The 26916-nt window shown below is 53.4% G+C and overlaps 1 protein-coding gene across 3 annotated transcripts in view; it reads left to right on the top strand.

Moving 5' to 3' along the window:
• The window catches only part of SLC9A8 (solute carrier family 9 member A8), a 74920-nt gene extending 55693 nt beyond the window's left edge, over positions 1-19227 (top strand). For 2 of the 3 annotated variants that reach the window (XM_006048329.4, XM_044927547.2), the window contains exons 11-16: positions 1837-1953; positions 4626-4708; positions 7588-7699; positions 10990-11210; positions 13279-13425; positions 14358-19227. In XM_006048329.4, coding sequence (XP_006048391.3) covers positions 1837-1953; positions 4626-4708; positions 7588-7699; positions 10990-11210; positions 13279-13425; positions 14358-14468 — 791 coding nt within the window. In that variant the 3' untranslated portion in view covers positions 14469-19227. Of the gene's footprint in view, positions 1-1836; positions 1954-4625; positions 4709-7587; positions 7700-10989; positions 11211-13256; positions 13426-14357 lie in introns of all 3 variants that reach the window. The other variant, XM_025263301.3, reaches the window with a different exon arrangement.
• The last annotated feature ends 7689 nt before the right edge of the window (positions 19228-26916 follow it).

Here is a 26916-nt window from a genome sequence, read left to right as displayed (position 1 = left end):
CCCGAAGTCTCAGCTTTGCAGTGAATATGCAGTGAACCCTTCTTGAAGCTGGCTAGCAAAACAAAGCCCTTTGAGAGCCCAGACCCAGAACCGTCTAGCACTGGATCGAGCTGAAGAAAAAGAGACCCTTGGGACAGTTGCACAGAAACTGAAGCGAGCTGTGCCGCGCGCCCGGCCGCGGCGGTTCCAGGCTGTGCCTCTGTCACCTCACGTTGCCGGTGGCGTCCGTGGTTTGGGTGCAGAGTCAGAAAGAAGCTCTCCCGGTGCTCGCCTGCAGGAACTTACCAAGAGGAGCAGATGAACCGAGGGGACAGTTGGAGGGTTGAGGTCGTGCTTTATCTAGTGGGGCAGAGGCTCAGAGCGGCTCCTGACTGCCAGAGGCTCGCCATTGCTCTGAAGTCGCCAGTAAGGAAGTCTGCTGCCCTCTCCTCTCCCTTCTCCAAGCTCGTCAGGTGTGGCTCATGGGCAGCGTTGCTGGAATTTCCCAGCCCGGCCTCCTTTTGGAGCAAAAAGGAAAAAGACAAGAATTTGCTGTTTTCCTAAAAGGGCCAGGGGATGAAATGTTCCAGCTTGTGCTCTCTCTCTGGCCAGCAAATACCTTTTCGGTGCCACAAAGAGTGGGGTTTTCCTATATTTTGTAAACTGTCATTTATACAGCAAGCTTACCGGTTGAAACATCTCCAGTGCAGTTCTGTGTTTTTCACTCATTTTTAACTGGAAAGTTAGCTGGTAATCTGTTTCTACAAAATGGCAGAAGTGAGTTAAGTTTTTGCTTATAGACTTTGACTTGGAATTCATGTATCTTGGCAGCTTGTTTAAAGGCTTTGTAAAAATCTCAGCTTATGTACATGAAATAAAGACCTCTTTGCTGCTGCCTCAGCAAGAAAACACGGAGAGGAAACCCTGTGTTAAGTGGCTTCAGCAGTGATTAGGGCAGTGGACAGAAGCTGAAACTCACATGCTCAGAGCACAAGAAAAGTTGTAGATGCTCTCATGGAGACCGTTAAAGAAAAAAGACGTCACTTAGAAAAAAAAAGAAAAACATCTTTCTTTTCATATTATAAGGTTAATTCATGGTGACTGTGGGAAAATTAAAAATTACAGTACGACAGGGACTTCCTTGGTGGTCCAGTGGTTAAGAATCTGCCTTGCAATGCAGGAGACCTGGGTTCGATCCCTGATTGGGAAAGTTAGATCCCACGTGCCACTAAGCAACTGAGCCCATGCACCGCAAGTACTGAGCCTGCGTGCCTTAACGCGAGGGTCTGTGTGCCACAACAGAAGGTCCACACGATGCACTGAAGGTCCTAGGGGCCACAGCTAAGTCCCGATGCAGCCAAATAAAGACATGCTTTTTAAAAAATTAAAGTACAGCAAAGTAAAAATCCACCTATTCTTTATACCCAGATTCTTATGCCCCCTTTCTGCCCCAAGAATGATACCTGCCCCCCTTCTATCCACTGATGATAAGGACGGCGCACACCTGCTCTGCCCTGGTCTCGTGAGGGGCACTTGACGTGGCTTCTCTTCATAACCCTCCTAAGAGTTCCATGGGCAGGCACTATGAGTCCCACTGTACAGTTGAGAACACTGAGGCTTGGGAGGGAAAGAGACTTGACCCAAGGTCACCCAGCTGGTAATGAAACTGCCAGAGAGCTGGGCCCGTAACATTTCTCTGGGAAGCCTCAGGTATTATTTCTTCTCCTTTTTTAAAACACCTAATACTAGAGGCTGCGGGGACTTGTAGGAAGTGTGAGACATGATTTGCGTGTCACATGGCAGGTGCTTTTCTGCTCTGTTCATGGCTGTGCGCTTCGCCCCTCTGTCCCTCTCCAGGCATCATGGCCATCCTGTTCTCCGGCATTGTGATGTCTCACTACACACACCACAACCTGTCCCCGGTCACCCAGATCCTCATGCAGCAAACCCTGCGGACCGTGGCCTTCTTATGCGGTGAGTTCGGCCTCTGTGGTCCCATGCGGGCCTCCCAGAGCTGCTTGTCCTTCCTTTCTCTGTTCTAGGAGTCCCTTGAGATCTTCCCTGGCAGAAGAGGCAGCAGAATCCCTCAGGGCCAGATACCGCACTCCCTTATTTTTTGTTAGTTCCTCTGGCTTTCACATTCCATAAAGAGTTCTAATACGTAACAGGTGGAATTTTTGAATCCTATAACTTTAAAACCAAAAATAATGAAAACTGCTATAATTATGAACATTTGAGATGCGTACATTTACAATATGTGAAAGTGACATTTCCAAAAATCTGTTCCTTGGAACTGAGATTTACAAGAGTTAGGTGAAAAAAAGACTCCATGGGACTTCCGTGATGGTCCAGTGGTTAAGACTCCATGCTTCCACTACACAGGATGAGGTTCGATCCCTGGTTGGGAAAGTTCCACATGCTTTGGGGTATGGCCAAAAATTGAAAAAAGACTCCGTAGTCAAAAAAGAGTTTGGGAAATCCTGGGGTAAATATAGTTTAACAGGGACTTCCCTAGTGGTTCAGACCACTTTCGCAGGGGACTTGGGTGAGATCCCTGGTCGAGGAACTAAGATCTTCATGTCTCCCGGCAACTCAGTGGATACACCGCAACTAGAGAGCTCATGCACTGCAACTCAGGATCCTCACCATGCAGTGAGGAGATCACAAGCCACAGCTGAGACTTGACTCAGCCAGAGAAATAAATATATAAATAAGTATTTTGAAAAAATAAAGTTTAACAAGTTTCCAAACTGTGAGACTTTTCAGCTAACAAGCATTGTGAATCTCTAAGAGAGATAGAGTTAGAGCATTTCCCAGAATGTCCCAAGTATTTCTTGGTTCACAGGTCTCTTGAAGGACGTGTCGGGCTGATCCTGCATTAGAGAAGGGGTCAGGGCCACACTGACGTTCCTCTCCAGCAGTCTCAGTGTGGCACCGACTGATGAAACCTGGACCCTCCCAAGTTTATACCTGGGAGTGAAGGCCCCCGAGTGACGCCCCTGCTTGTCGTCGTCAGCACCACCCCTGGCATTTCTAAGGGCCGTCTCATATCCAAGCAGTAATTCCATACTGTCACGGGCTAGGGGTCAGGGGCAAGCTGTACAGAGACTTCATTCCACAGACAGGGAGGCTCAGGTCCAGTGGCTTGAGCACTATCTCGTAGCTAAGAAGTGAGTCTGGAAGCTGGTCTGTCCCTTCCTAGCCCAGTGGGTATTGTTTGCACAGCACTTTTCTCTGAAAGTCATGGCCAACGACTCTGAGTCTCACCACAAAGAAATGTAAAGCAAAACATCCGTCAGATTCTATTTTGAACCCATCAGATTTTAAATTTGGTGATTCCCCACGTCTGGCACGAATGTATAGAAAATAGGCCCTGTTGATGGGCATGTACATTGGTGCCATCTTTTTAGGAGAGTCATTTGCAGCATCAGTCAGAATTTCAGAGGCACATGTTCTTTGGACCCAGTGATTCTACCATCAGGAATTTAGCTTGTGCACAGGGGTATTTGCAGTTGCTTTTTCTTTGGGGAAGATCGAGGGAGGTGCGCCCAGAAGTATGGGATCCTAGTTCCCAACCAGGCATGGAACCTGAGCCCCTGCATTTGAAGCGTGGAGTCAACCATGGTCCGGCAGGGAAGTCCCTGTTGTAGCTTTCTGAATACTAGAAATAGAATCAATCTAAATATCCATCACGGATTCATTTTTAACCATGACTTATCCACATAATTGTATTCATGCTACTGGAGAACAGCATTACCTAGATTGGAATGTTTTCTAAATGAGCTGATTTCAAAAGGTGACAAAAATATTTGATAAGAAAAACATTCAAGGAGGAGAAGGATACGTATACTGTCCAGCTTGTAGGCTTGTTTGAAAGGGATACACATTTGAAGAAGGAAAAATAAACACCATTGCTAAATGTTTTAAAACAGCCTTGATGTTTTATGATGTTCAGCTTTTAAAATAGAGTCTTTGTCTCCCTGGCTCCAGCGCTCTTCTGGAGGATGTCACAATCTAAGCAGGGAGCCTAGTGCTAGAAATTTATAAGGTGCTTTTTCTTAGGATACACAAGTGGCTGCTTGTACAGCAAGAGTAAATGTCAGCTTCTCTTGGATTTGTGGAGGGGAGCCAAGAGTTGAAACGTATCTCTTCCTGCAAATCTGGCAGGGTGTAAGCCTTCTAAACTTGTGGTGGCCTTAAATATGTGAAGTCAGTGGGCTTTGTCCGCTCTGGCAAAGAAGTTGACAAAGGGCCCTTTCACACTGGTCATGTGGTGTCTGCAGCCACTTTGCTCTGAATTTCTGCCACTTTGCCGCAGTCAGGATCCTTGCTAATCACAGTGTTCAGCAAATGGACAGATTCATATATTTATCCTTGTCCCCGGGTGGGAAAGTATTTATTGGCATGGGTATTTGACAGCTGGCTCATTAAATTAGGAGATTCTGAATAGCAAGCACATGTTGCTTGTTGTGATAGGGAAAAAAAAGAGAATCAAAGGACAAGCTTGACCAGGAATTTCCAAAAAATAAGCAAAGTGTTATACTGGATTCTGATTGACTTCTGAAATGTTTGTTTGCATAACGAGCCCATCCTGTCTTGGAAGAAAATAGTTGAGGCTGAATAATCCATTCTTTGGTTTGTTTCAGAAACATGTGTGTTTGCATTTCTTGGCCTGTCCATTTTTAGTTTCCCTCACAAGTTTGAAATTTCCTTTGTCATCTGGTGCATAGTAAGTATTTTCCTTGTTTTTTTATTTAATGACTTATTTGTAGATCAATAACCACATATTCTGGATTCATTTATGTAACTGTTAACTGGTCATAGTTAACAGCTACATAGACAACCTCTGTTGCAAGTTTCTTTGCGTTAAAAAATCATAAACATACAATAAATGGGAAAGGGTGAAATCAAATAAATATCCCAAGAAAATAATTTTTGCTTGGTTTTTAATTTTACGTGACCTGTTGCATTGTATAGTTGCTAAGTCATGTCAGACTCTTTGCAACCCCATGGACTGTAGCTTGCCAGGCTCTTCTGTCCATGGAATTTCCCAGGCAAGAACTGGAGTGGGCTGCCATTTCCTTCTCCAGGGGATTTTTCTGAGCCAGGGATCAAAGCTGGGTCTCCTGCATTGGCAGGTGTTCTTTACCATCTGAGCCACCAGGGAAGCCCCGAATTGTTACAATCTTCTTCAGAAATTATCAGTTATTTTGGGTCTTCCCTGATAGCCCAGTGGTTAAGACTGCACACTTCCACTGCAGGGGGCACGGGTTTGATCGCTGGTTGGGGAACTAAGATCCCACGTACTGTGTGGAGTGGGACACACGTGTGTGCACACACACAAAATACAAGTTTTTAATGTTAGATGGGGAAAGCAGATTTCAGAATTGAATGTGTAATTGATTATAACCATGTAAAAGCAGTATGCCTAGAAAAAAAAATCTGTAAGAAAATATACCAAATATTCACAGTGGTTGGCAAACGGGATGATTTTCTTTTTCTTTTCTGCTTTTTTTGGATGATTATAATGAATATACCGAATTCTTACTATGGTTTCCTTCTTATATGTCCATTTATAAGAGTGACTTTGGACACTTGTTCAAGGTAAAGATTCCAGGGCCCTTCCGTCCTCTGGAGATTCTTCCTGAGGCATCATCATCCCCAGTGATTCTTACCATCAAGTAGACTTGGGAAAGTGTTACAACTGGACAGGAGAGGGGTGCTGGCAGTAGAAGACGAATTAAGATATGCCTTTAAGAAAGGAAAATAGAAGTTTAATGATTTGAATTAAAATCAGATTTGGGAAATGGGAGAAAAACAAATGTTTCAGCATTTGAAAGAAAGGCCCAGCTCCCTCAGGCATCTGATGAAAGTGGCCTCAGTGGTGAGCGTTCAGGCATCTTGCCTCGTGTCCCAGGCCCCTCGCCTGTGGCCTTCCTGAGGCTCTGCTCCCTCCCTGTGAACCCAAGGTCCTCCTGCTGAGTCATACTCCAGCCCGAATTGGGTCTCTGTATTGTCTTTTTAGATCCTCTGTTAAGACACTTGCAAAGCACACCTTGTTGAGTTAGTGTAATTCATCCTGAGTTAACTTTTATTACCAACTCCACTTAACAAGACCCAGATATTGAGAGGCAGGCTTTTTTTTTTTTAAATCACTGTCACCTACCATGTGCAGACCAGTGAGGCCTTCCTCCTGTTTGCATATCGGGAACCTGAGGCAGAGAGGATAAGGAGCCCGTGGAAGATAGATGTTTTTATTTTTGCAGTCTGGGTGCTTCTGCCTTAGTCAGCACAACCTCATGGCTTTTGTTACTGTTATCTGTCCTCCAGACGCACGACAAGAGAACAGGGGCCCAAGTCTTTTACAGCAAGTCTGATGGCCTCTAGTGTGGTCACTGGGTGGAAGAGGCCAGTTTGGTCACACCTGGAACACAGACCTGGGGGTGGAGGACTCGCCGTCAGAGGGTGAAACAGGGACGTGGCAATCTCAGCCATGGGCCAGGAGGGAAAGAGAAACGAAGTGGGTGCCTGGGATGGTGACTCAGTTTCCCCCTAGCACCTGCTCAGTCTGGCCCTGCTGCCCCTGGAGGCAGCCCGTGCCATTCAGATGGAACACCTTAGGCCCACTCAGCAGTCAAGGGCGTGGGCACTGGGCACTGAGCCAGGCTTGGGGGACTTGGCTCCACCACTTCCTGCCTGTGTCAGCTTGGACCAGTTACTTCATACTTAATCTTTCTGTCTCGGTTTCCTTGTCTCTAAAACAGAGACAGTAATACCTACCTCATAAGACCTTTGGAAGGATGGAAATTGAATGAGATAATGCATATAAGATCCTTAGAACATTGTCTGGCATGTAAGTGTTAGGTGATTGGGGGCAATTATTGTTAACTTGACTTTCCAGGACACACAGTCCAAAGCACCCTCAATTCATGCTGGTTAAAAGGACAAACTTTGATTCCCCATAATATAGTTTATGGCTATATTGTTCTGTTCAAGTTAGTGGTAGTGAGAACCAGGATGGAGGAAAGAGAAGAAAATTAATAAGTAGTTCTAAAAAGCCACTCAGATAAGATTTGGACTTTACATAATCCTATATTTTGTTAAAATTGACCTGCCTTTGGAGATGGCTAGGATCTGGCAGGGTGTATGTGACCTCCTGTTAGAACCTACCTGCATATTCCTTGTGCTCAGGGAGCAGCATTTACGGGCATGGGTAGGCCGTCTTCCCTCCTTTCCCCGGGGAGTGGGGCCCTGATGGGAGAGGCAGGAGCACCTTGACTGTCTCCCCAGAGCTAGCCCATCCCACAGCTGGGAACCTTCGGAGGCGCCAGGTGGCCCTTAAATTAATCCCTCTTGGTGTTGCTGAAGCCGTCATTGATACCTTGTTAGTCCTCTCTTTCTGACAGTAGAATCATAACATACAGAGCTTTATTCCTTGCCACACATAGAAACTGGCATCTCCGCGTCTCTGCCTAGCACCAACTTCATGTCTTTGATGACAGAGGGATGCTGCCTTTATCACGGGTGTGTTAGCAGGTCTGTGTTCATCTCAATAAGCTTGAAGAACCGGAGGTTTCCGTGTAAGACTCCATCTGTTGCTGTTTGCAGGTACTTGTGCTGTTTGGCAGAGCCGTGAACATTTTCCCCCTCTCCTACCTCCTGAATTTCTTCCGTGATCATAAAATCACCCCGAAGATGATGTTCATCATGTGGTTCAGCGGTAAGTCCAGTCTCAAGTGAGCCGTAGGGCCTTTTGGAGAGTGGACGCAGCTGTCCCCGGAGTCTTTCCAAACTGAGGGGTCCTCATCAGCCCTCAAAATCCACGCAAGGCCCTTCACGGGCAGCACCCCTCCCCACAGCGCCCCCAGCGGGGGTGTGTGTCTGCCCCACAGACGGGGAGACCCAGGTCTAAGGGCAGAGGGCTTGTTGGGGGTCGAGCTACCTGGGGGCAGGGCCCCCTCCACCCCTCTGTTCCGAGGGGCCCCAGGGGGCAGGGCTGGGGTTTGCCCACCCCCCTCCACCCCCCTGTTGTGAGGGGCCCTGGGGGCAGGGCCGGGGTTTGCCCACCCCCCTCCGCCCCCCTGTTCTGAGGGGCCCCGGGGGGCAGGGCCAGGGTTTGCCCACCCCCCTCCGCCCCCCTGTTCCGAGGGGCCCCGGGGGGCAGGGCCAGGGTTTGCCCACCCCCCTCCGCCCCCCTGTTCCGAGGGGCCCCGGGGGGCAGGGCCAGGGTTTGCCCACCCCCCTCCGCCCCCCTATTCCGAGGGGCCCCGGGGGGCAGGGCCAGGGTTTGCCCACCCCCCTCTGCCCCCCTGTTCCGAGGGGCCCCGGGGGGCAGGGCCAGGGTTTGCCCACCCCCCTCCGCCCCCCTGTTCCGAGGGGCCCCGGGGGGCAGGGCCAGGGTTTGCCCACCCCCCTCCGTCCCCCTGTTCCGAGGGGCCCCCGGGGGGCAGGGCCAGGGTTTGCCCACCTCCCTCCGTCCCCCTGTTCCGAGGGGCCCCCGGGGGGCAGGGCCAGGGTTTGCCCACCCCCCTCCGCCCCCCTGTTCCGAGGGGCCCCGGGGGGCAGGGCCAGGGTTTGCCCACCTCCGTCCGCCCCCCTGTTCCGAGGGCGGCAGCACATGCTGTGCATGGCGTCGTCGCTCTACCTGCACGCTGTCCAGGCTGAAGAGACAAGGGGCTCAAATACTTTGAAGTTAACTTTATTATTTATGTATTTATGTTTCGGCCACACTGGGTCTTCGTTGCTGCTCACGGGCTTTCTTTAGTTGGGGGGTGAGGGCTTCTCATTATGGTGGTGTCTCTTGTTGCTGAGCGCAGGCTTTAGGTCTGGCATGTTCCAGGACCTGGGATCAAAACTCAGGTCTCTTGCATTGGCAGGAGGATTCTTAACCACTGAACCACCAGGGAAGTCTAGGAGCTCAAAATTAAAAGGTTAAAGTTCAAACCTTTTTGTACCTCAGGCTAGATTTGGATTTTTTTTTTTTATTCAGTCACTAAGTTCTGAGAGTTTATTTGACCATTTCAGCTGCTCTTCAGTCTCATTCCCCTTTAGTAAAGGATGGATAAATAAATCTTTGGCTCCTAAAGCACCAGATCTGTAGACATTTTTAAATTTACTTATTTCTTTGTGGGTTCAGGGTATAGCAATATGCTTTATAGGCTGTTTTCTATCCAACAGCGTATCTGTACATTCCTTGAAGATTTCTTTTTCAAAAGATCTTGTTTAAAGTATATGTGTGTGTGTGTGTGTGTGTGGAGGACATGCAGATAGATACTTTTTTCTTAAATCCTTTTTGCCAGTGAGGGGAAAAAAAATTGTAAGGGAGTTAGTTGATCCAAGGTCTTCAAAATCCCCCTCTAAAAAAATCTAAGAAATGTATGAGGCATTTTCCAGTTACGTGAGCTCTTTGGGGGTAGGGACGCGTGGAGAGAGACCTCTAAGGGATATGGGGGTGGTTTAAACTGGGAGGCATCCTGGTTCTAGGCATTCTGAGGCCGTCCAGACCTTCTCAGTCTGGGGCTCCTTCCTCCCCAGCCTGCGTTGACCTAGGCTCCCCGCTTCCTCTTCTCTGGCCTCTGGGCCCGCCCTGGCCTCCCTCCTCTCCCCAGGGGTCTCCCCTCTCCCTGCACCAGCACCTCAGTCCCATCAGCCCCCCCAGGACTCCCTCTCAGACCCGCCTCATCTCTTGGGCCCTCACAAGCCCACCTGTCCTGTGGCCTCAAATTCCCACCCTCTCCAAGCTGGTCCCTCTGACCCGGCCTTTCCTCTGATCCAGACCGCAGTGTCTGCATCCTCCTTGGGTGTCATGGAGCACTTGTGAGCTCATTGTCTAGGATTGAACCTACCTTCCTGCCCAACCTACTTGTTTTCCAGCAGCCCCCTTTCTTCCGCAAGAGACAATAACTTGTTTTATAGCAGAGGTGTGGCCCCTCGGCTTGCTGTGTGCACATGCTGTCCTGTGCCAAGGCATTTCATCCTCAGCCACCGTCAGGGCAGCCCTGCCATGTCTGGTTCCTCGGCCCGGCCTGGGAGGCTGCGGGGACAGACGGGGCCGGGCTAAGCCCAGGAGCCAGACTCCTGACTGTGTGCCCGGTGCACTGGGCATCCTCCGGGCCCTTCCCAGGCTAGCCACACTTCCACTCTCCTGGGACCTGCTGCTTCCACTCCCCTGTCTCTCTGAGATCCACCCTTTGCTCCTCTCTGCTGTGTCCCCGTGTCAGGTCCAGGCTGCAGCAGCCTGCCGGGATCGCGCTGTGATGCGCCAGCCACCCCGTCTGGGTCAGATCCTGTCCATGTGCTCCGCCCTCCCGCTCCTCCCCACCCTGCTCCTTAGGGCCCTCACCCTCCCTTGAGCCCTTCTTTGGTGTCTCTGTTCCCAGCCACTCAGGGAGCTCCTGTTCCCGCTCCAGGGCACCAGGAACTTTCTAGTGAGAACTTGCCATTTCTCAGCACATTCATGCCCCAGTCCAGCCAGCAGGCTCCTGGGGACCAAAGCAGGAAATCAGGGGGAGGCTCCCCCGTGGTTCCCCGCGCGCAGGCGCAGCATCCTCGGGCCCAGCGGGCACTGGACGGATGGTATCCTGGGCTGTTGCCCATGGAGCATGGGCCCTGGGAGGACATTTCCTCCGCAGCCCCGGCCCCTCTTCTGTGTGCCGTGAGCATGTCAGGACCAGCTCTGGGGGCTTCCTGTAGGGCTCCGATGAGGTTGCGCACGCGGAACACAGCCCCCCCCCCAGCCCCCCACCACAGGGAGGGCTCTTCTGTACCAGCGTGAGCACCGGGCGGGATGAATCCCCACCACGATGCACCTGGCACCGCCCGGCTGGGACAGGGCCCCTCACCTTGCCCGGCCGCCCGCTGTGTGAAGCGGGGGGGGGGGGTGTCTCCCAGGCCCCGTGTTTGCGCCCCCTCTCCTCACCACCCCGCGCCACACAGGCTGAGTCTGTGCGCTCTGGTGGACCCAGAGCCCCCGAGAACCATGGCGGCCCCCGCCCCCTCCCTGTCGCCCAGGCCTGCGGGGTGCCATCCCCTACGCCCTGAGCCTCCACCTGGACCTGGAGCCCATGGAGAAGCGGCAGCTCATCGGCACCACCACCATCATCATCGTGCTCTTCACCATCCTGCTGCTGGGTGGCAGCACCATGCCGCTCATCCGCCTCGTGGACATCGAGGGCGCCAAGGCGCGCCGCCGGGGCCGCAAGGACGTCAACCTCAGCAAGACCGAGAAGATGGTCAGTGCCGGGCGGGCCAGGCGGCGAGGGCAGGGGGTCCCTGCGTACCGCCAGGGAACGCAGGGGCGAGACACGCTCTGAGGGTGTACACGCGCACATGGTGCATGCACACTTGAGCTGTGTACACATCAGCTTCCCACATCAAGGAGGAGGTTGGACTCAGGGTCTGAAACCTGGCTCTTTGGGGTGGGTTGTCTGCCAGACTTGCGGAAACCCCAGAGGTGGTGATGTGTAGGTGGCAGCCAGACCTGAACCCCCTCTCAGGGTCTCCCAGTAGCGCCCTCCCCCCCCAGTAACAGGCCCACCCCCTCGGCCAGGACTGGAGGGATGTTTGAGAGTCACCAAATGACAGAATCACCTCACTCCTCAGCATTTAGTTGAAGCCTCCTCTTGGGGCGTGAGAGGAGGAAGGCTCTCACAGTGGTTGGGAGGATCGGGTGAGCACACACTCTGCCCCGGACAGGAGAGGGCCTGATTTGGGGCTGGGGGTGTTCAGGGCAAGTTGCAGTGAGCCCAAGGCCCCCAGACCCCTGCTCGCCCCTGCCTCCTCCAAGCCCCTGTGCCTGGAGTCACTGAGGTGGTGTCTTTCCTGCCTGTGTTTCCCTCAGCCTGGGTGTAGAGCCCTGGCTGGTGGGGGGGGGGGGGTCACGCCTTCCTGCACCGCCCTCTGCTCTGTACACACATTTCCAGAAACACATCATTTTCTAGTTCGCTTATCCCAGGCCGTCAGTAACTTGACTTAGTCATGGAAGGCACAGAAGTCCTCAGCCGGAAGATGGGGAAAGGATGTGCCTACGTGTCACTTAGCAGAGTCCAGCCAGTCTGGGGGGACCTTGGCCTCCAGTCTCTGCCCAGGGCCTCTGCAGCCAGGGTTGTGCCCGGTGGCACCTCCAGGTGACCTCAGGCTCACAGAACACCCCACCCTCTCAGCAGCCCTTCTCCCCACCCGCTCCTCCACTGTGTTGTCTGCTTTTAACCAAAGCCTAAGTGTAGGTTCTCAGACCTTTTAGTGGGGGTCATAATTAGTGGAGGGCTCCAGGGTCTTGCGGGTCTGGGGCAGGGGCCCAAAGATTTTGCATTTCTAACCCATTGCCAGGAACTGCAGCCGCATTTGGCCAAGCCCAGCTCAAATAGAACCAGGATGTGCACTCGGAGGGGAAGCAGCTGCCGTGCGGGGCTTGTTTGCTGCGGTGCCTGTGCTTTGTGTGGACTGCCTTGAGTCTCCCTGATAACCTGCAGGAAGCAGGTGGTCACTGTTCGTGATCCCCACTTTGCAGATGAGAGCACTGAGGCACACAGAGGCCAGAGCACAGCTGAGGTCCCACAGACTCTTAACCACACTTGCCACCCCCAGTCTTCAAGGTGGGGGTTCCTGGACCAGCCGCATCAGTGGGAGCTCATTAGAAATGCAAATTCTTGGGTCCCGTCCTAGACCTGCTGAATCAGGAGCTGCAGGAGGGCCTAGTGAGCCCTGTGTTCTATGGCTCCCCAAGTTCCAGGCAGTTCTGGCGGTGGCCCCAGTGTGAGAAGCACTGCGCCCTCCCTCTCTCCCACCTCCTATGCCTGGGGGCACTGTGCTTGGGGACAGGGGTGCAAAACTGCCTTTGGTGGCCCCTGCAGAGGGTGGGTGGTCCTTCTGCACCTCCCTCTCCAGGTCCCATCAGGATTGTTCCTTCTGCCCTCTCTCCACTTGACCAGCAAACTCCCCACAGTGGGCCACTGCAGGCAAAAAGCAACAGCAGCCGCCTCCTTGTTCAGTTCACCGGTACAGAGACAGCCCAGAACGGCTCCCGGTCCTGACTGCACAGGACAGGCAGCCAGAGAACTTACAGGCCGAGCCCCAGCCCCGAGCTGCTGACTTAGTCACCATCTGACTTCCCTGGGTGTCCACCGTGTTCCTGCACACCTTCCTGCCACCCTTCAGGCCCCCAGGAGGCCCGTGGCTGCTGCAGTTAGGGTTGAAGACCCAGGGGCCCGGGGCACAGGCCTGAGAGCTAGGCTGGGTGGTGTGTGGGCTTTCCGGCAGGGTCAGCTGATGCCTCCTAGGCTACCTCTGCTCCCCCTGCAGGGCAACACCGTCGAGTCAGAGCACTTGTCGGAGCTCACAGAGGAGGAGTACGAGGCCCACTACATCAGACGGCAGGACCTCAAAGGCTTCCTGTGGCTCGACGCCAAGTACCTGAACCCCTTCTTCACGCGGCGGCTGACCCAGGAGGTGGGATGCAGGCTAGGGACCGGAGCGGGGTGGGCAGGGAAGGCCCATGTGCCAGGTGGGGTGGGGGTGTCCTCCCACTCAGCTTTCTCTCCTTCCCAGCGTTGAGGGCTGGATAAGCTTGTGGGGCTGGGCATCTGCTGTCTCTCCTCTGCTGCCTTACTTAGTGCTAGTTTAATAATAGGCTTCTTGACACAGTTTGGTTTCCCTGGATGGTAGACTTGGGATATTGATCAGCTTCTGAACCTGGCTGAGGAATCTCAGCCCTGCTGTGGCCCGAGGCTCAGGGCTTTGGCTCCATCCATCCCTCCGGGCACCACTGGCCTCTGGGTGACCAGGAGTGACGCCCGTCTCGGGCCAGCTTGGGCCTGCTCTACTCAAACGGTCACCCGCCTGTGTAGGCCGGGGCTGGGGGTTCCCCCAGCGGCGGCTCTGCTCTGGTTCTGAGCCCCGCCTTCCTCCTGCAGCATCAGGGTGCCTTCAGCACGTGAGCTCTCAGTGGGAGCCAGGCGCTGCGCCAGGCCTTCTCCATGATGGCGTAATTTCCTTCTCCCACCAGCCCACGCGGCAGACGCAGTGAGCTGCCTCACCTGATAGCCAGGGAGGCTGAGGCCCAGAGAGGTGGCGTCCCCGTCCTGGGGTCACACAGCCAGTGTGGGGCAGAGCTGAGAGCAGAGCCCAGGTGTGTCTGATTGCGGAGGCCAGGTTTGTTTTTTTTTAACATCGTGCCATCCTGCCGCCTCCTGTTCGGAGTGAGACCTTCCATTACTTCTGCCCACAAAGAAAAATCTCAGCCTGCCCTTAATCAGTTAACACTTTGAAGTTGCCCGTGCGCCCTGCCTGCCACAAGGCACAAAGCAGCTGTCCCTCCCTGCCTTGCCCCTGCCCCTGCGCCTGACCCACTGACAAGGGGCTTGCCCCGTCTCCCGCCCCAGGACCTCCACCACGGGCGCATCCAGATGAAAACGCTGACCAACAAGTGGTATGAAGAGGTGCGCCAGGGCCCTTCGGGCTCGGAGGACGATGACGAGCAGGAGCTGCTGTGACCGAGCGACGCCCGGGAAGGACCCCCGCAAGGCCCCCAGGCGCGCGCACAGGCAGCTCTCCGCTCTTCAGGGCGGACAGGAGGAGGGTGACACCCGGGCCGGGGTCATCCCAGCCCAGGACTGCGCACACTCGGGGCCGGCCGGCTGCCTGCTGCGCCCCCTCCCCGATCCTCACTGGACCTGTCCGCGGCCCGCAGACTGGAGGGGCCCCTTGCAGGTAGATTTTTCGTGGTGCTTCCGGAGCCAGGGAGCAGCCATCTGTCCGACGAGGTGCCCGAGAGGACCCGCCGTGCGGGGTGTTTCGGGAGCGCGGTGAGCAGTCGCCGCAGTCCCTGGCCGCTGCCTTCATCACGGAGCCCTTCCCTGCTGGGTGGGCGTCGGGACCCCCGGGGCCGCAGCCGGCCGCCGCTTCCCTGCTCCTCATCACGGTGCCGCTGGCCTCCGCAGCAGCAGTTCTCATCCAGGCGGCAGGCTCAGAACCCTCGGACCCTCGCCCGACCCTTAGTGATGTTGCTCGCGCTCCGTGAGAAAGAGAAACCGAGTGACCTTTTTTGTTATGCCTCCGACTGGCACCTCACAGGCTGTCCCCCCGGGCGGCAGGCGGCTCCCGCCTTCTCTGGGAATGCTGTGAATGTTTACACTGGAACCGCGCGGGCACAGGCCTTCGAGCCCTTGGAAGCTGCAGCCCTGGTTGGGGGGTGAGTGAGCCTCTCTGCAAGGTCAGAGCGCCCTCTGGAGGGCAAACGTGGAGGCGCGGGGTTTATGCGGGCCAGCAGCTGCTATCTTAATTCAGTTTAAATTCATTCACTTTGACGGAGCAGTGAGAGCCTAGCAGTGGTCCTTTTTTGCCCAGGCCCCTTTCCCTGGGCTCCGCCCGCGGTTTACCCGCTGCGCCGTCAGCTCATCAGCATCTCTTCTTTCCCGCTCCCTGTTCTCTGCCATCTTGGGTCCTGTTTGTCCTCCCTGGACCCCCTCCCGGGACTCCCGTGGCCTGGAGCCGGATACATCGGCTCCTCACCCGCCATGCCGGAGCAGCTACGGCTACCGGGACTCACTCACAGGGCCTTTCCACACACGCAGCACGGTGGTCCGGCCCCTGGGCCATGTCAAGGGGTGAGCTGCCCATCATGACCAGATGACTGGAGTTACTGACTTCCCCGCATCCACCCCCCTCACCGGCCCTTTAACACGTCTCTACCTGCGTGCTCTGTGCATCCCCAGGCAACGGCAATTTCTGTATGTGGCTCAGGGTACTCGGCACCGCCTGGGGCGGTGTCCTTCCTCGCGCGCACATCCCGGCGCTGCTGGGGGCCCGGTGGGCCGGCGTGGACCTTGGGTGGTGTCCTTCCTCGCGAGCACATCCCGGCGCTGCTGGGGCCCGGTGGGCCGGCGTGGGCCTTGGGCTGGCAGCAGAGCTGTGTCCGTCTTTTCCGCCCCAGCAGGGTGGCTCAGGGTGCGAGGAGGGACGGGCCTCAGGACCTTCCAGGACTCGCGTGCCCTGTGCAAGGCTGGACCCCCGCCCTCACCCCTCCCCCTTCCCCAGAAGTGTAGGTGTGAAGCCAGGCAGGCAGGCAGGCAGCCCGTGGCTTCCTTTTTGGGCATGAAAAGTAAATCTGTACTTGATTGCTAAAAGGTGATCACTTCCTTTTGTCAGGTCCCACGTTAACCTCATAATTTGAGCCAAATAGGATTATTTTACTTCACCCAATCTCCCCACTGGAAGATTAATGCCAGGTTTGATTCTGGTCTCCATCATTTCCGGTTTCTTTTTAGTGGAACACTAAAAGTTCAAGCGGAGGGGACCTTGGTTTGTACATGGGGTGGGGGGAGGGCAGCAGGGCTCAGAGACCAGATCGTCCTCTCATTCTTCAGTTCATCAGTAACGTGCTCCCCCTGCCCGCCTTGAAATTCAGTCAGATCTTGAGGTGTAAGTTACATTGTAAATTCAATAGCCTGCCAGAAAAGAGTATTTTTTGGTTGTGAGTTCATAGACAATGGAAACAGGTTCTTCTCAGTTCATTGTGCGCTTGGTCACCAAGTCTCACCTGGCCTCCCACTTTTAGCTGAGACTTGAGAAGGACGTTAAGTAGAGAAGCACGTGAGGGGCTTGGCCGTGTGCAGGTGCTTGCCGGGGAACCTTTCCTGGTCTGGACGGCACCAGCCTGGACCTTCCGTGAGCCGCTGCTGCCCTCTGCTGGCCGAGTCGAGGTTCCGCAGTGTGGGAGAGCAGCCCGCGAGGATGCGGGGAGCCAGTGTGCCTCAGCTGCTGCCGGTTCACCTTTGCGTAGGCCAGAGCTGGTGGAGAGGATTTTCTGGTGGACTTCTTTCAGCTGTCATTGCCTGAGAATCAAAAACTGTGGTCTACCTTTACCGTTCCTGGGGCTTCCCTGGTGGCTCAGCTGGTAATGAATCCACCTGCAATGGGGGAGACCTGGGTTGGATCCCTGGGTTGGGAAGATCCCTTGGAGAAAGGAACAGGCTACCCACTCCAGTATTCTGGCCTGGAGAATTCCATGGACTGTATGTATAGTCCATGGGGTCACAAAGAGTCAGACACAACTGAGCGACTTTGACTTTGTCTTTACCGTTCCTAATAGTTCTGTTGTTTGGGGCAGTAAATGCTTAGAAGATTTTTTAAAGCCCAGCATAACTATAACTTCCCACGTACTTCCTTTTAGGTCCAGGACATGGGACAGGAGATCTATAGCACACAGAGAAGGCAATGACTAGAGAGAGGTGAAGGCTGCAGAGTCAGTGAGTGCCTCTGAGGAAGGTGGTCAGTCAGCCAGTGAACTCTGAAGACATGCTGTCTTGGGGAGTTCTGCAGCAGTAAGCCCACACCCCAAGGCACCCCGAGCACCCCTGTGGTTGTAGGACCCCTGGGAACAACTGTACTTGGAGGTTTGGGGTGTGAGGCCTTACAGGGGAAGAAGCTAGCTTTTCCTGGGCCCCCAGAGGTCAAGTTTGGGCTGGGCTGGCGCAAGGCCAGGCAGAAGGTGGCTCAGTCCCGTCGTCTGGGGCTCAGACCCTTGGCCCAGGGGCCAGGCAAAGGGCCCGCCCCCTAGGCAAGCCACCTCTTCAGACTGGGGTGCTGGCGGGGCCCTGGCAGGCCCTGCGCGCCACCCCTCCCCCAACGTCGGCCTCATTTGCCTGCAGACTCCTTTGTGTGCAGCGGCATGTGGAAAAATCATTGAGTGGGGCGCCTTCTCCTTGAAGCCTGCATCAGAGGTGGCCTCGTGGGGTCTCAGGTCCACATGCCCCCAGGGGCCCACACATTTGGCAGAGCCCGAAGCGGGTAGGCCACAGTCAGGATCGTTCTTCTGTTTTGGTGAGAAGAGCCAGGGTGGGGTGGGCTGGGGGTGGTCCAAGGCACAGGCCTGGCTGAGGGTGGGTCTGGCCTTGGAGCTGGTCCCCGAGTCTGGTGTGAGGACTCTCAGCAGTGACTGGCCGTCAGTAGCCTTTAAATGCCAAAAAGAGGAAAAGATCCTTCACGGCTTCCCTATTCACTGGCTCCAGGACGCAGGCACGTGTGTCCCCTGCTGGGTGGTGGGTAGGAAACCAAATCTGAAAGGTTCCCAATGGAGCAGCCAGGATCATTAAGAACCTTTGTACCGGGAGCCCGGTCTCCAAAGCCCCAGACAATATGTGTTAAATGAAAACACCACAGTCAGAGTGAAGGATGAGAAGGAGCAAGCAGCTCCCTTCCTCTCAGTCTCCCGCCGTTTCTCTCACAAATGGAGCCAGACCTGCAGGGACTCCACCATCTTGCCCTGTGTGACAGACGAAGGCAGACTTTCTAATGGCCCCTGGCCCACCCCACGTCACCGATGCTCACCCCAGAGGACATGGTCCCTAATCCCGGCGGGAAACAGAATGCGTGGTGCTTCCTACCCGGGAGCAGGGCCTCTCCCAGCTGCTCTGCAGGAGCATCCCGGCTTCCAGGCGAGAAGGTTGAGTGGTTGGAGCACAGCCGCGGGCCCCTGAGGCTGTGGGGCTGACGAGGAGCGTGCAGCTTGGTGGTTGGAAGGGAAAGGTCGCCTGCCGGCGCTGGGGACCCGTCCAAGGAGCCGGCCAGCCACGCGCAAGAGCCGCTTCTCCAGGCCCAGCCCTGCTCTGCGGAGCTGAGAAGGCGCCTTACTCGCTGGGCCTCCTCGAGGTGTGTGGCTGTGTGTGTGCTCGGTCATGTCCGACTCTTTGCCACCCCATGGACTGTATGTAGCCTCCAGGGTTCCTCTGTCCATAGAATTTCCCAGGCAAGAAGACTGGAGTGGGTGCAATTTCCTCCTCCAGGGGATCTTCCCCACGCAGGGATGGAACCTGCGTCGCATGAGTCTCCATGCCAGGCAGATTCTTTGCCACTGCACCACCTGGGAATGTAGAACGTTTTCTCCAGTACAGCTCCTGCAAAACTTGGTGTGTTCAAGGTTAATCAGAATCTTGTATTCTTTTGACTGGTTTTCTTTGTAAAAATGAAGGATTTTTAAAGCACTCTGTTTTGCTAGGACCGTGGGGAGGCCAGCCTTGTTCCTCTGTCCTCCCCCAGGCACTCCCGGTCCTGGTCTCTGAAGAATGATTTGCTGCTCTTCTCGGTGGGGCTGCGGGTTGGGGGAGGTGGGTCAGAGGTGGAGGGGCCTGCGGCTGCTGTGCTGGAGCCATTGCCTCATCTCACTGGGCTCTTTAAGAGTTCAGAAGTGGATGGAAAACAGTAATGTCACTGGATGCTTTTTTAGAAATAAAGACGAAAGCTGCTGAATCTGAACCACTTTCTGTGTTTGTGTTCTGTGGCTTTGCATAGGCAGGGGTCGCGCACCCCTAGGCCCAGCTCTGCCAACATGGCTTGGCGCTCTCTGCCAGAGGTGGGTGTAGAACGCAGGGGGTGATGAGCAGGAGCGTGAGCTCTAGGGTCCCAATTCCTGCCTCTGTCTCCGTGGGGCTGCACCCCACAGGCCCACAAGCCTTGAGACCATCGCCCAGAGGCAGCAGCAGAGGCACCGATGGTTTGCTGTGTGTGTTGGTCGCTCAGTCGTGTCCGACTCTTTGTGATCCCATGGACAGCAGCCCACCAGGCTCCTCTGTCCATGGAATTCTCCAGGCAAGAACACTGGAGTGGGTTGCCCATCCCTTCTCCAAAGGATCTTCCCAACCCAGGGATCGAACCCAGGTCTCCCACATTGCAGGCAGATTCTTTACCGTCTGAGCCACCAGGGAAGGTGTAATGGTTTGGCAGATGGAGGGATCTTACACAGAGGTCAATACACAAGGTGGAGCGATACCCCACCGTATACAGCAGCTGGTGGGCAGAACACAGCGGCGGTCTTCAGTACCCCAGGGAGGAAGCGGCTACCTTTTATAGCGGGGGGGGGATTGATGTCAGATGGGCTCAGTTACCAGGATCTGATTAAGCCCTGTAATTAGGAGGACTGGACAGTCATGTGAGGGAAGCATGGGCTGGTCGAACAGGATATGTACCAAGAGCAAGAGAGCAACCATCTTGAGTGGCCGAAGCGTACAATCCCTCTGTGGGAACGGCTCAGGCTGTGCCTAGCCTCCAGCCAGCCCATGACTGCTTTCGCACAGATGCAAGGGACGCGTCCTCACCAGGGCCCCCTGGGGTTGCAGGCCAGCCCCTGGTGGGCCTTTGCCTGAGTGAAACCAGGCTCTGAGCCCACACGGCTGCAAGAGTTGGATGGATGGTGGTGGCAATGTCTGTTAAGTGGGAAGTCTTGAGGATCAGTTTGCTTTTACCCTCTCATACTTCCAAAAGGCATCCTAAGCTGTTTATGGTAACAGGCTGTGCGTGTGTGCTGACTCTTAGCGACTCGATAGACTGTAGCCCGTCAGGCCCCTCCGTCCATGGGATGCTCTAGGCAGAAGACTGGAGTGGGTTGCCATCTCCTTCTTCAGGGAATCTTCCCAACCTAGGGATGGAACCTCCTGAGTCTCCTGCACTGGCAGGCAGATTCTTTACCACTGAGCCATCTGGGAAGCCTTTGGTCATAGATGCAAACAGAAAACACATGTGAGATAAACAAAACCAGGCAAGAGAACCTGTCCTGACCCCAGGGACCAGCCTTCTGGTGGGAGGCCAGGACTGGACCTCTCGGTCCCCCTCGACCCTGCAATGCCTCCCGCTACTACCCCACCTCCCCCGCCCCTGGCCAAAGGAGGCAGTGGGGAAAGCATCTATCACATGCTGGCCCCTTCGTTTCCTGAGCTGCCAACAGCGTGGCCCGATCAACGCCTGCCGGCGTCAGCGGGGAACTAGGTCGGGAGCAGGGCTGGTGGGAGTGCCTGTGGCCCTCAGCTCCCATCCCCCTGTGACAGAGACTGGGCTCAGAGAAGGGGTTCTCCCGCCTAGTGAAACTGTGCAAGGGTGATGCCAGTGGGCCCGGGAGCAGTAGGGACTCTGGCAGATAGGGATCAGACTCTTCCAGGCCCCGGTGGCCGCTTGGAGGCTGGGAAGTGGAGTGTGCTGAGCCCAGTCAGCCTGGAACAGAGCCCTGGAGTCAGGGCGAGGGGAGCCAGAGCGGCACCTGGGGAAGCTGGGTGTTGTCATTCACATTTCAACCTTCTCATCGTCCAGAAAAAGCACTCACTCGGGGTGACGGGGATGCTTTTGAACTGTGGTGTTGGGGAGGACTCTTGAGAGTCCCTTGGACTGCAAGGAGATCCAACTATGCAATCCTAAAGGAAATCAGTCCTGAATATTCATTGGAAGAACTGATGCTGAAACTGAAACTCCAATACTTTGGCCACCTGATGCGAAGAGCTGACTCATTGGAAAAGACACTGATGCTGAGAAAGATTGAAGGCGGGAGAAGGGGACGACAGAGGATGAGATGGTTGGATGGCGTCACCGAGTCGATGGACGTGAGTTTGAGCAAACTCTGGGAGTTGGTGATGGACAGGCAGGCCTGGCGTGCTGCAGTCCATGGGGTCGCAAAGAGTCGGACACGACTGAGTGACTGAACTGAACAGGGTGAAGGGGAGCAAGCCAGGGAAGGAGGGTTTTCCTTGAGAGGCCAGAAAGCTGCAGGGGAGGGTCACGCACAGAGCTGAAGGCCCTGTGACCAGCAGAGGACGCCCGGAGGAGCCGAGCGGAGGTAAAGCCGTTCCTGGTTGTTCCGCTGTCTCACCTGAGAAGGCTGAGCAACAGGCCTCTGACCCAGTCCCGGCAGGAGAGGGAAGCAACATCTTAGGGAATTTCCAGCTGTTTCCTCACACTCAAAAAACGGTCACTCACAGCAGGGAAGCACCCTCTTCCCATTGTCTGGCCTTTGTCTCCCATCCTGTGGGGATGCAGTGCTCCTCGGACCTGTGGCGGCAGCTCTAACACGAGGCACGGCCTCGCTGACCTGCCGGGGCCCCGGGTCCTTAACGCCTCTGTCGGACGAGGGGATTAGCCGGTCCTGGAACTGACCTCCCTGCGGAGCTCGCGACAGGAGACAGTACATGTTCTGCTGCTGTTTGGGTTGGATTTTACGTCATTTCACAGGGAGAGGACCCAGGGCTCTGTGGAGAAACCTTCAATTCCAGGACTTGGGCAGGAAATGTATAAGGTGAACCTGGAGCCCCCATTATAGCAGATGGTGAGGAAGCAAGTGGGGTTTCAGGGTCAGGTCAAAAGGACTCGGGAGCCAGCCTGAGGAGGTTCCCACTGAACAAAGATGGGACTTGAAAGTCAATAACAGTAATAATGGAGTGGGTTGAAATACTTAAGATATACTGAAATCAATGAGTTCAGAGTAATACTTTTTAAAAATCAGTCACTGGATTTAGAGGAGAGTGAATACATGTTATATGTTCAGCTGACTCCCTTCAGTGTTCTGAAGCGAAACTATCACAGCATTTTTAATCAGCTGTACCCCAATACAAAATAAGTTTAAAAAGAATCAGTCACTGTTAGGGGATTCTAAGGCATCAACTCAGTATTCTAAGTAAAAACAAAGGGAAAGAAGTAAACATCTATCCTGCTTTTCGTAAACTATATCACTAGTAGCAAAATAGTTGATGAGGGATGTTTCTTTTTAACTTTTTTTTAAGTCCTAGATTTATAGGAAGTTGCAAAAATAGTACAGAAAGGTTCCATGTACCCTGCACCCAGTTTCTCTCAGAGGTAACATCTTGCACAGCTATAGAGTGATATCACATCCGGGAAACTGACTTTGGTACAACTGGTGAAATGCATGGGCCTTGCCCCAATTACATCAGTTTTACATGCTCTCCTGTGTGTGCTCATGTATTTAGTTTTATACAGTTTTGTCCCGGGTAGAAATTCACAGCACCACAGAAAAGTTTCTTTTTATAGAAGTATTCCAGTTGCCAAACGATTAAGACTACAATTGGAATATCTCCATTTTTCAGTCTCCAGTTAAATAACGGATCTAAGTACTGAGTAACAGCCTTAAAGGCTATCCATATTCCAAAGGGACAGAACTCGACGCCATGTGCCTCCTGATAAAAAAAGACAACATCTGTGAAGTGTTCTTACAACAACAAAAAACCCAACCCACAAATGAGCAAGCCTCAGAAATCAACTACTGAAAAGAAAAAAAAAAAAAAAAAAAAAGTCAACTCCCAGGTGATACAGCACACAGGATGGAGGACGAAGACCACACGATCGCCACGAACAACACGTAAAAGAGGACGAAGACCACACGATCGCTGCGATCAACCCGTAGAAGAGGACGAAGACCACACGATAACTGCGATCAACGCATAAAAAGTGTGTGACAGGACAAAGACCACACGATCGCTGCAATCAACGCGTAAAAAGTGCGTGACAAAATTCAGCGCACTGTCATGGTAAAAAAGAAAGAAACACTCAACAAACTAGAAATGGAAGGAAACCATCTCAACATAATAAAAGCCATTTCCAAAGCACGTGTGCCACAGCTAACTTCATGCTCAGCGGTGAAAGACTGGAAGTTTTGCCTCGAGAAGAGGCCAGGATGCCCACTCTTGCCTCTTCTATGGAACATAGCGCTGATAATCTTAGCCAGAGCAATTTGGCCGGAAAAAAATAAAAAGGCATTCAAATTGGAAAGAAAGAAGTAGAATTATATCCGTTCTCAGATGACATGATCTTACATGTAGAAAACCCTAAAAAGTTTACACACACACACCTGTTAGAACTAATGTAAGAATTAGTTGCAGGATACAAAATCAACACATTATTCTCTATGATTCATTGTTCTATACCCAAATAACGAACAATCTGAAGAGGAAATACAAACACAATTCTACTTACAATAGCATCAAAAAGAATAAAATATTTAGGAGTAAATCTCACCAAGGCAGCGAAGAACGTGTACACCAAAAACTACAAAGCATTGCTGAAAGAAGACACAAATTAAGGACATCCTGTGTTCACAAGTTGGAAGACTGAACATCATTAAAAATGTCCATACTACCCAAAATAATCTACTGATTCAATGTAATCCCTATCAAAACCCCAATGGCATTTTTGCACAGATGGGGAAAAAAGTTCCTAAAATTTAAATGGGATCTCAAGGGACCCCGAATAGCCAAAACGATCTTGAAGAACAACAGAAACTCTGGAGGGCTTATCAAAACACATTACATACAAAGCTACAGTAATCAAAACAGTGTGGTCCTGACACAGAGACAGACACAGAGACCAACAGAAGAGACAGGCCAGAACTAAACCCTTACGTATGTGGTCCGAAGGTCTTCCACAAGGACGCCAAGACCAGTCAGTGGGGGGAAGGACCATTTCCACAAATGGTACCGGGAAGACTGGACATCCAAATGCAGAAGAATGAAGCTGGACCCTTCCCTTATAGCATACACAAAACCGAAAATGGATTGAAGATCCAAATTTAGTTTTAGTCTGAAACTAAAAAACAATTCCTAGAAGAAAACAAAAGTTTCATGAAGCTGGATTTGGCAACAGTTTCTTGGATTTAATGTCAAAAGCATAGGTAACAAAAGTAGCAGTAGAAAAGAGGGCCACAGCGGACTTTAAAACTTCTGCACCTTCAAAGGATGCCCCTTCTCTGTGGCTCAGGCAGTCTCACCCACCCCTCTATGTCCCTGCCCCCATTTGAGGGTCCTTGAGTCAGTTTCCCATCCTTCCACTAGCGTCAGCCTCCTTCGGGGGCTCCCCAAAGTCAGCAAGCTAAAGGCATTCCCCAGGAGTCCTAACCCGGAGACTCTCCGGGCATGGGGACTTCTCAGAAACAAAGTTCTCTTCTGCAACTGAATCTCAGTCTCTCGTTCCTTCCTGGCACAGGCCCCGGCTCACCTGGCTGGGTGCCTGGCCCCACCCACTCACCCCTCTGTAGTCCAAGTGGAGATTCCATTTTCCCTTTGCCTTTTCACTTGGCACACATCAGCTGGGCTTGCCCCACGTGCCTGGCTAAAAGCAGAGCCCTGGGGCCAGACAAGCCATTGAGATTTAGCCGTGGCGTTAACTTGGGTCCTGGTGTTGCTGATCGTGAGGCTGGACCTGGCTGGACCTGGCCAGAGCAGGCCCTGTCCCCACATCCAAGCCCATTGTGGCGGGGATGGGCTGCCACGGGGGCCGGTTCCCTTCCCTGTTGCCACGGGAGCCGGAGGGCTTCAAGAGAGCCAAGCATGCCTTGGCAGAGTCACTCTCGCTGAAGAACGGGAGCTGCAGCTCTCGCCTCTTCCCCGGGACCCAGGACCTGAGGCGGCTGCAGGCGTGGAGCGCCCTGTGGCCTGGAGGGAGAGCTAGTTGTGATGCTGAAGGTCCTGGGGGCCGTGGCCCACTCGTCCCTGGGGGTCGTCCTTGACCGGCCATTGCACATGCCGCGCCACATCTGCCCGGAGCTCCAGGCTTGCATCCTGGCTCGGCCCAGGGCGGGACTGCCGCCCCAGGGCCGCCTGCACCACTGCTGCATCCCCAGGAGGCCCAAGGGGTCCCGTTCAACCCCTTCAGTCTCCTTATAAGAACCTGAGGTGTTGCCAGTGGAGACCTGTGTGTCTGCAGACCTGGACCCAGCCCTACCCCGTCTGGAACCCTGACTCTCTTTATTCACTAAGCCCCGATTCTGCCTTGTGCCTTTCTCTCACCCCTTATTGATGGAGCTGCAGAAGAAATGTTTATTTTTCTACTTTTGAACAATATGTTCAAATAAACAGAAAGGAGTTGAAAAAGAAAAGATCCAACTGCCAAATTTCAGGAGGCTGAGGGAACAGAGGAACTCGATAAACAGCAGCAGGGGCTGCCATCAGCAGAATTCAGACTCTGGCAAACTCCAAAGGACGAACAACCCAGTCTCTTCAAAAAATACATTCCAGGAGGAATAAAAAAGAAAAAGAACGAGAAGTGTCCCTCCATGGGGACAGCCTTTAGGATTAAGGTGATTTAAAGATCTATCCACTAGAGTGTGAGACCTTATTGGGACCCCAGGGCGAGCAGTTTTTAAAGTATGCAGTTAGGAGACAACCAGACCTGGGAACACTGACTTGATATCTGTTGCTTAATTAAGGAATTGTTATAAAAATTTAAATACGGTCAGGGTATTAGAAGTCCTTGTCTTTTAGATATGCAAACTGAAATGTTCCTAAATGAAACAGATGTCTGGAATTTGCTTCCAGGGAATTTAGGAGTCGGGGAAGTGGATGGACAGGTACAGAAAATATCAGGTTGGCCGGAAGTCGTTAACCATTCAACCACTGAAGCCCTGGGTTCAGTGTACGTGCGGCATCATTATTCTCGTCTGGCTTTCTTTGTAAATCAAGTTTTCTAAAATGAGCAAATGGAAAAATACAAATGTGGGTTTAAGCAAGAGAGTAGTTTATTTCTTGCATATAAAATCTGAAGATAGGTGGGGCAGGCCAGGTAAGATGCTGGCTTCCTAAGTGACAGGAAGCCAGCCCCTTCCAGCCACTTGCCATGCCCCGCTTGCCTTGACCTTTGCCTCAGAGTCGCACAGAGCTGCTCCGTTCCAGCCAGCACAGTCAGGGTGGGAGGCACAAGCTTCTTTCTTTGAAGGACGAGTCTTAGAAGTCACAGCACTTTTCCATCCTACAGACCAGACCTAACCATATGACCGTGCTCGGCTGCAGAAGAGGCTGGGAAAGGCAGTCTTTATCCTGCTGGCCAGATGTCTAAACCTCCAGGCTTTTATTAGCAAGGGAGGGTGAGTGAGCAGCTACCAGAGTTTAATTGGCAATGTCTGCCATGGCTCTATCCCTCTGAGTGTGTGGGGTACCACAGGTCGGTGCTCAGAGCTGGCAGCAAGGCTCATGGTAATGCTGTACAGCTGGTGGGCCTGGTGATGCTTAAATATGCTTGTCATTTACATATGCAAATCAAGCAAGCTGCTCAGAGTCTCTGCTCCCCTTCAGATAGATACAGGAGCATCAGGAGCGAGTGTCTGGCTTCCTTAGCTCTCCCAGGCTGGGTGTTCATCTCCAGGAAGCCAGGATGGCAGTGCCATTTCCTATGCTGTTGCTA

The sequence above is a fragment of the Bubalus bubalis genome, chromosome 14, assembly GCF_019923935.1.
Source record: "Bubalus bubalis isolate 160015118507 breed Murrah chromosome 14, NDDB_SH_1, whole genome shotgun sequence".
NCBI lineage: Eukaryota > Metazoa > Chordata > Mammalia > Artiodactyla > Bovidae > Bubalus > Bubalus bubalis.
This window is presented reverse-complemented; position numbering and strand designations above follow the sequence as displayed.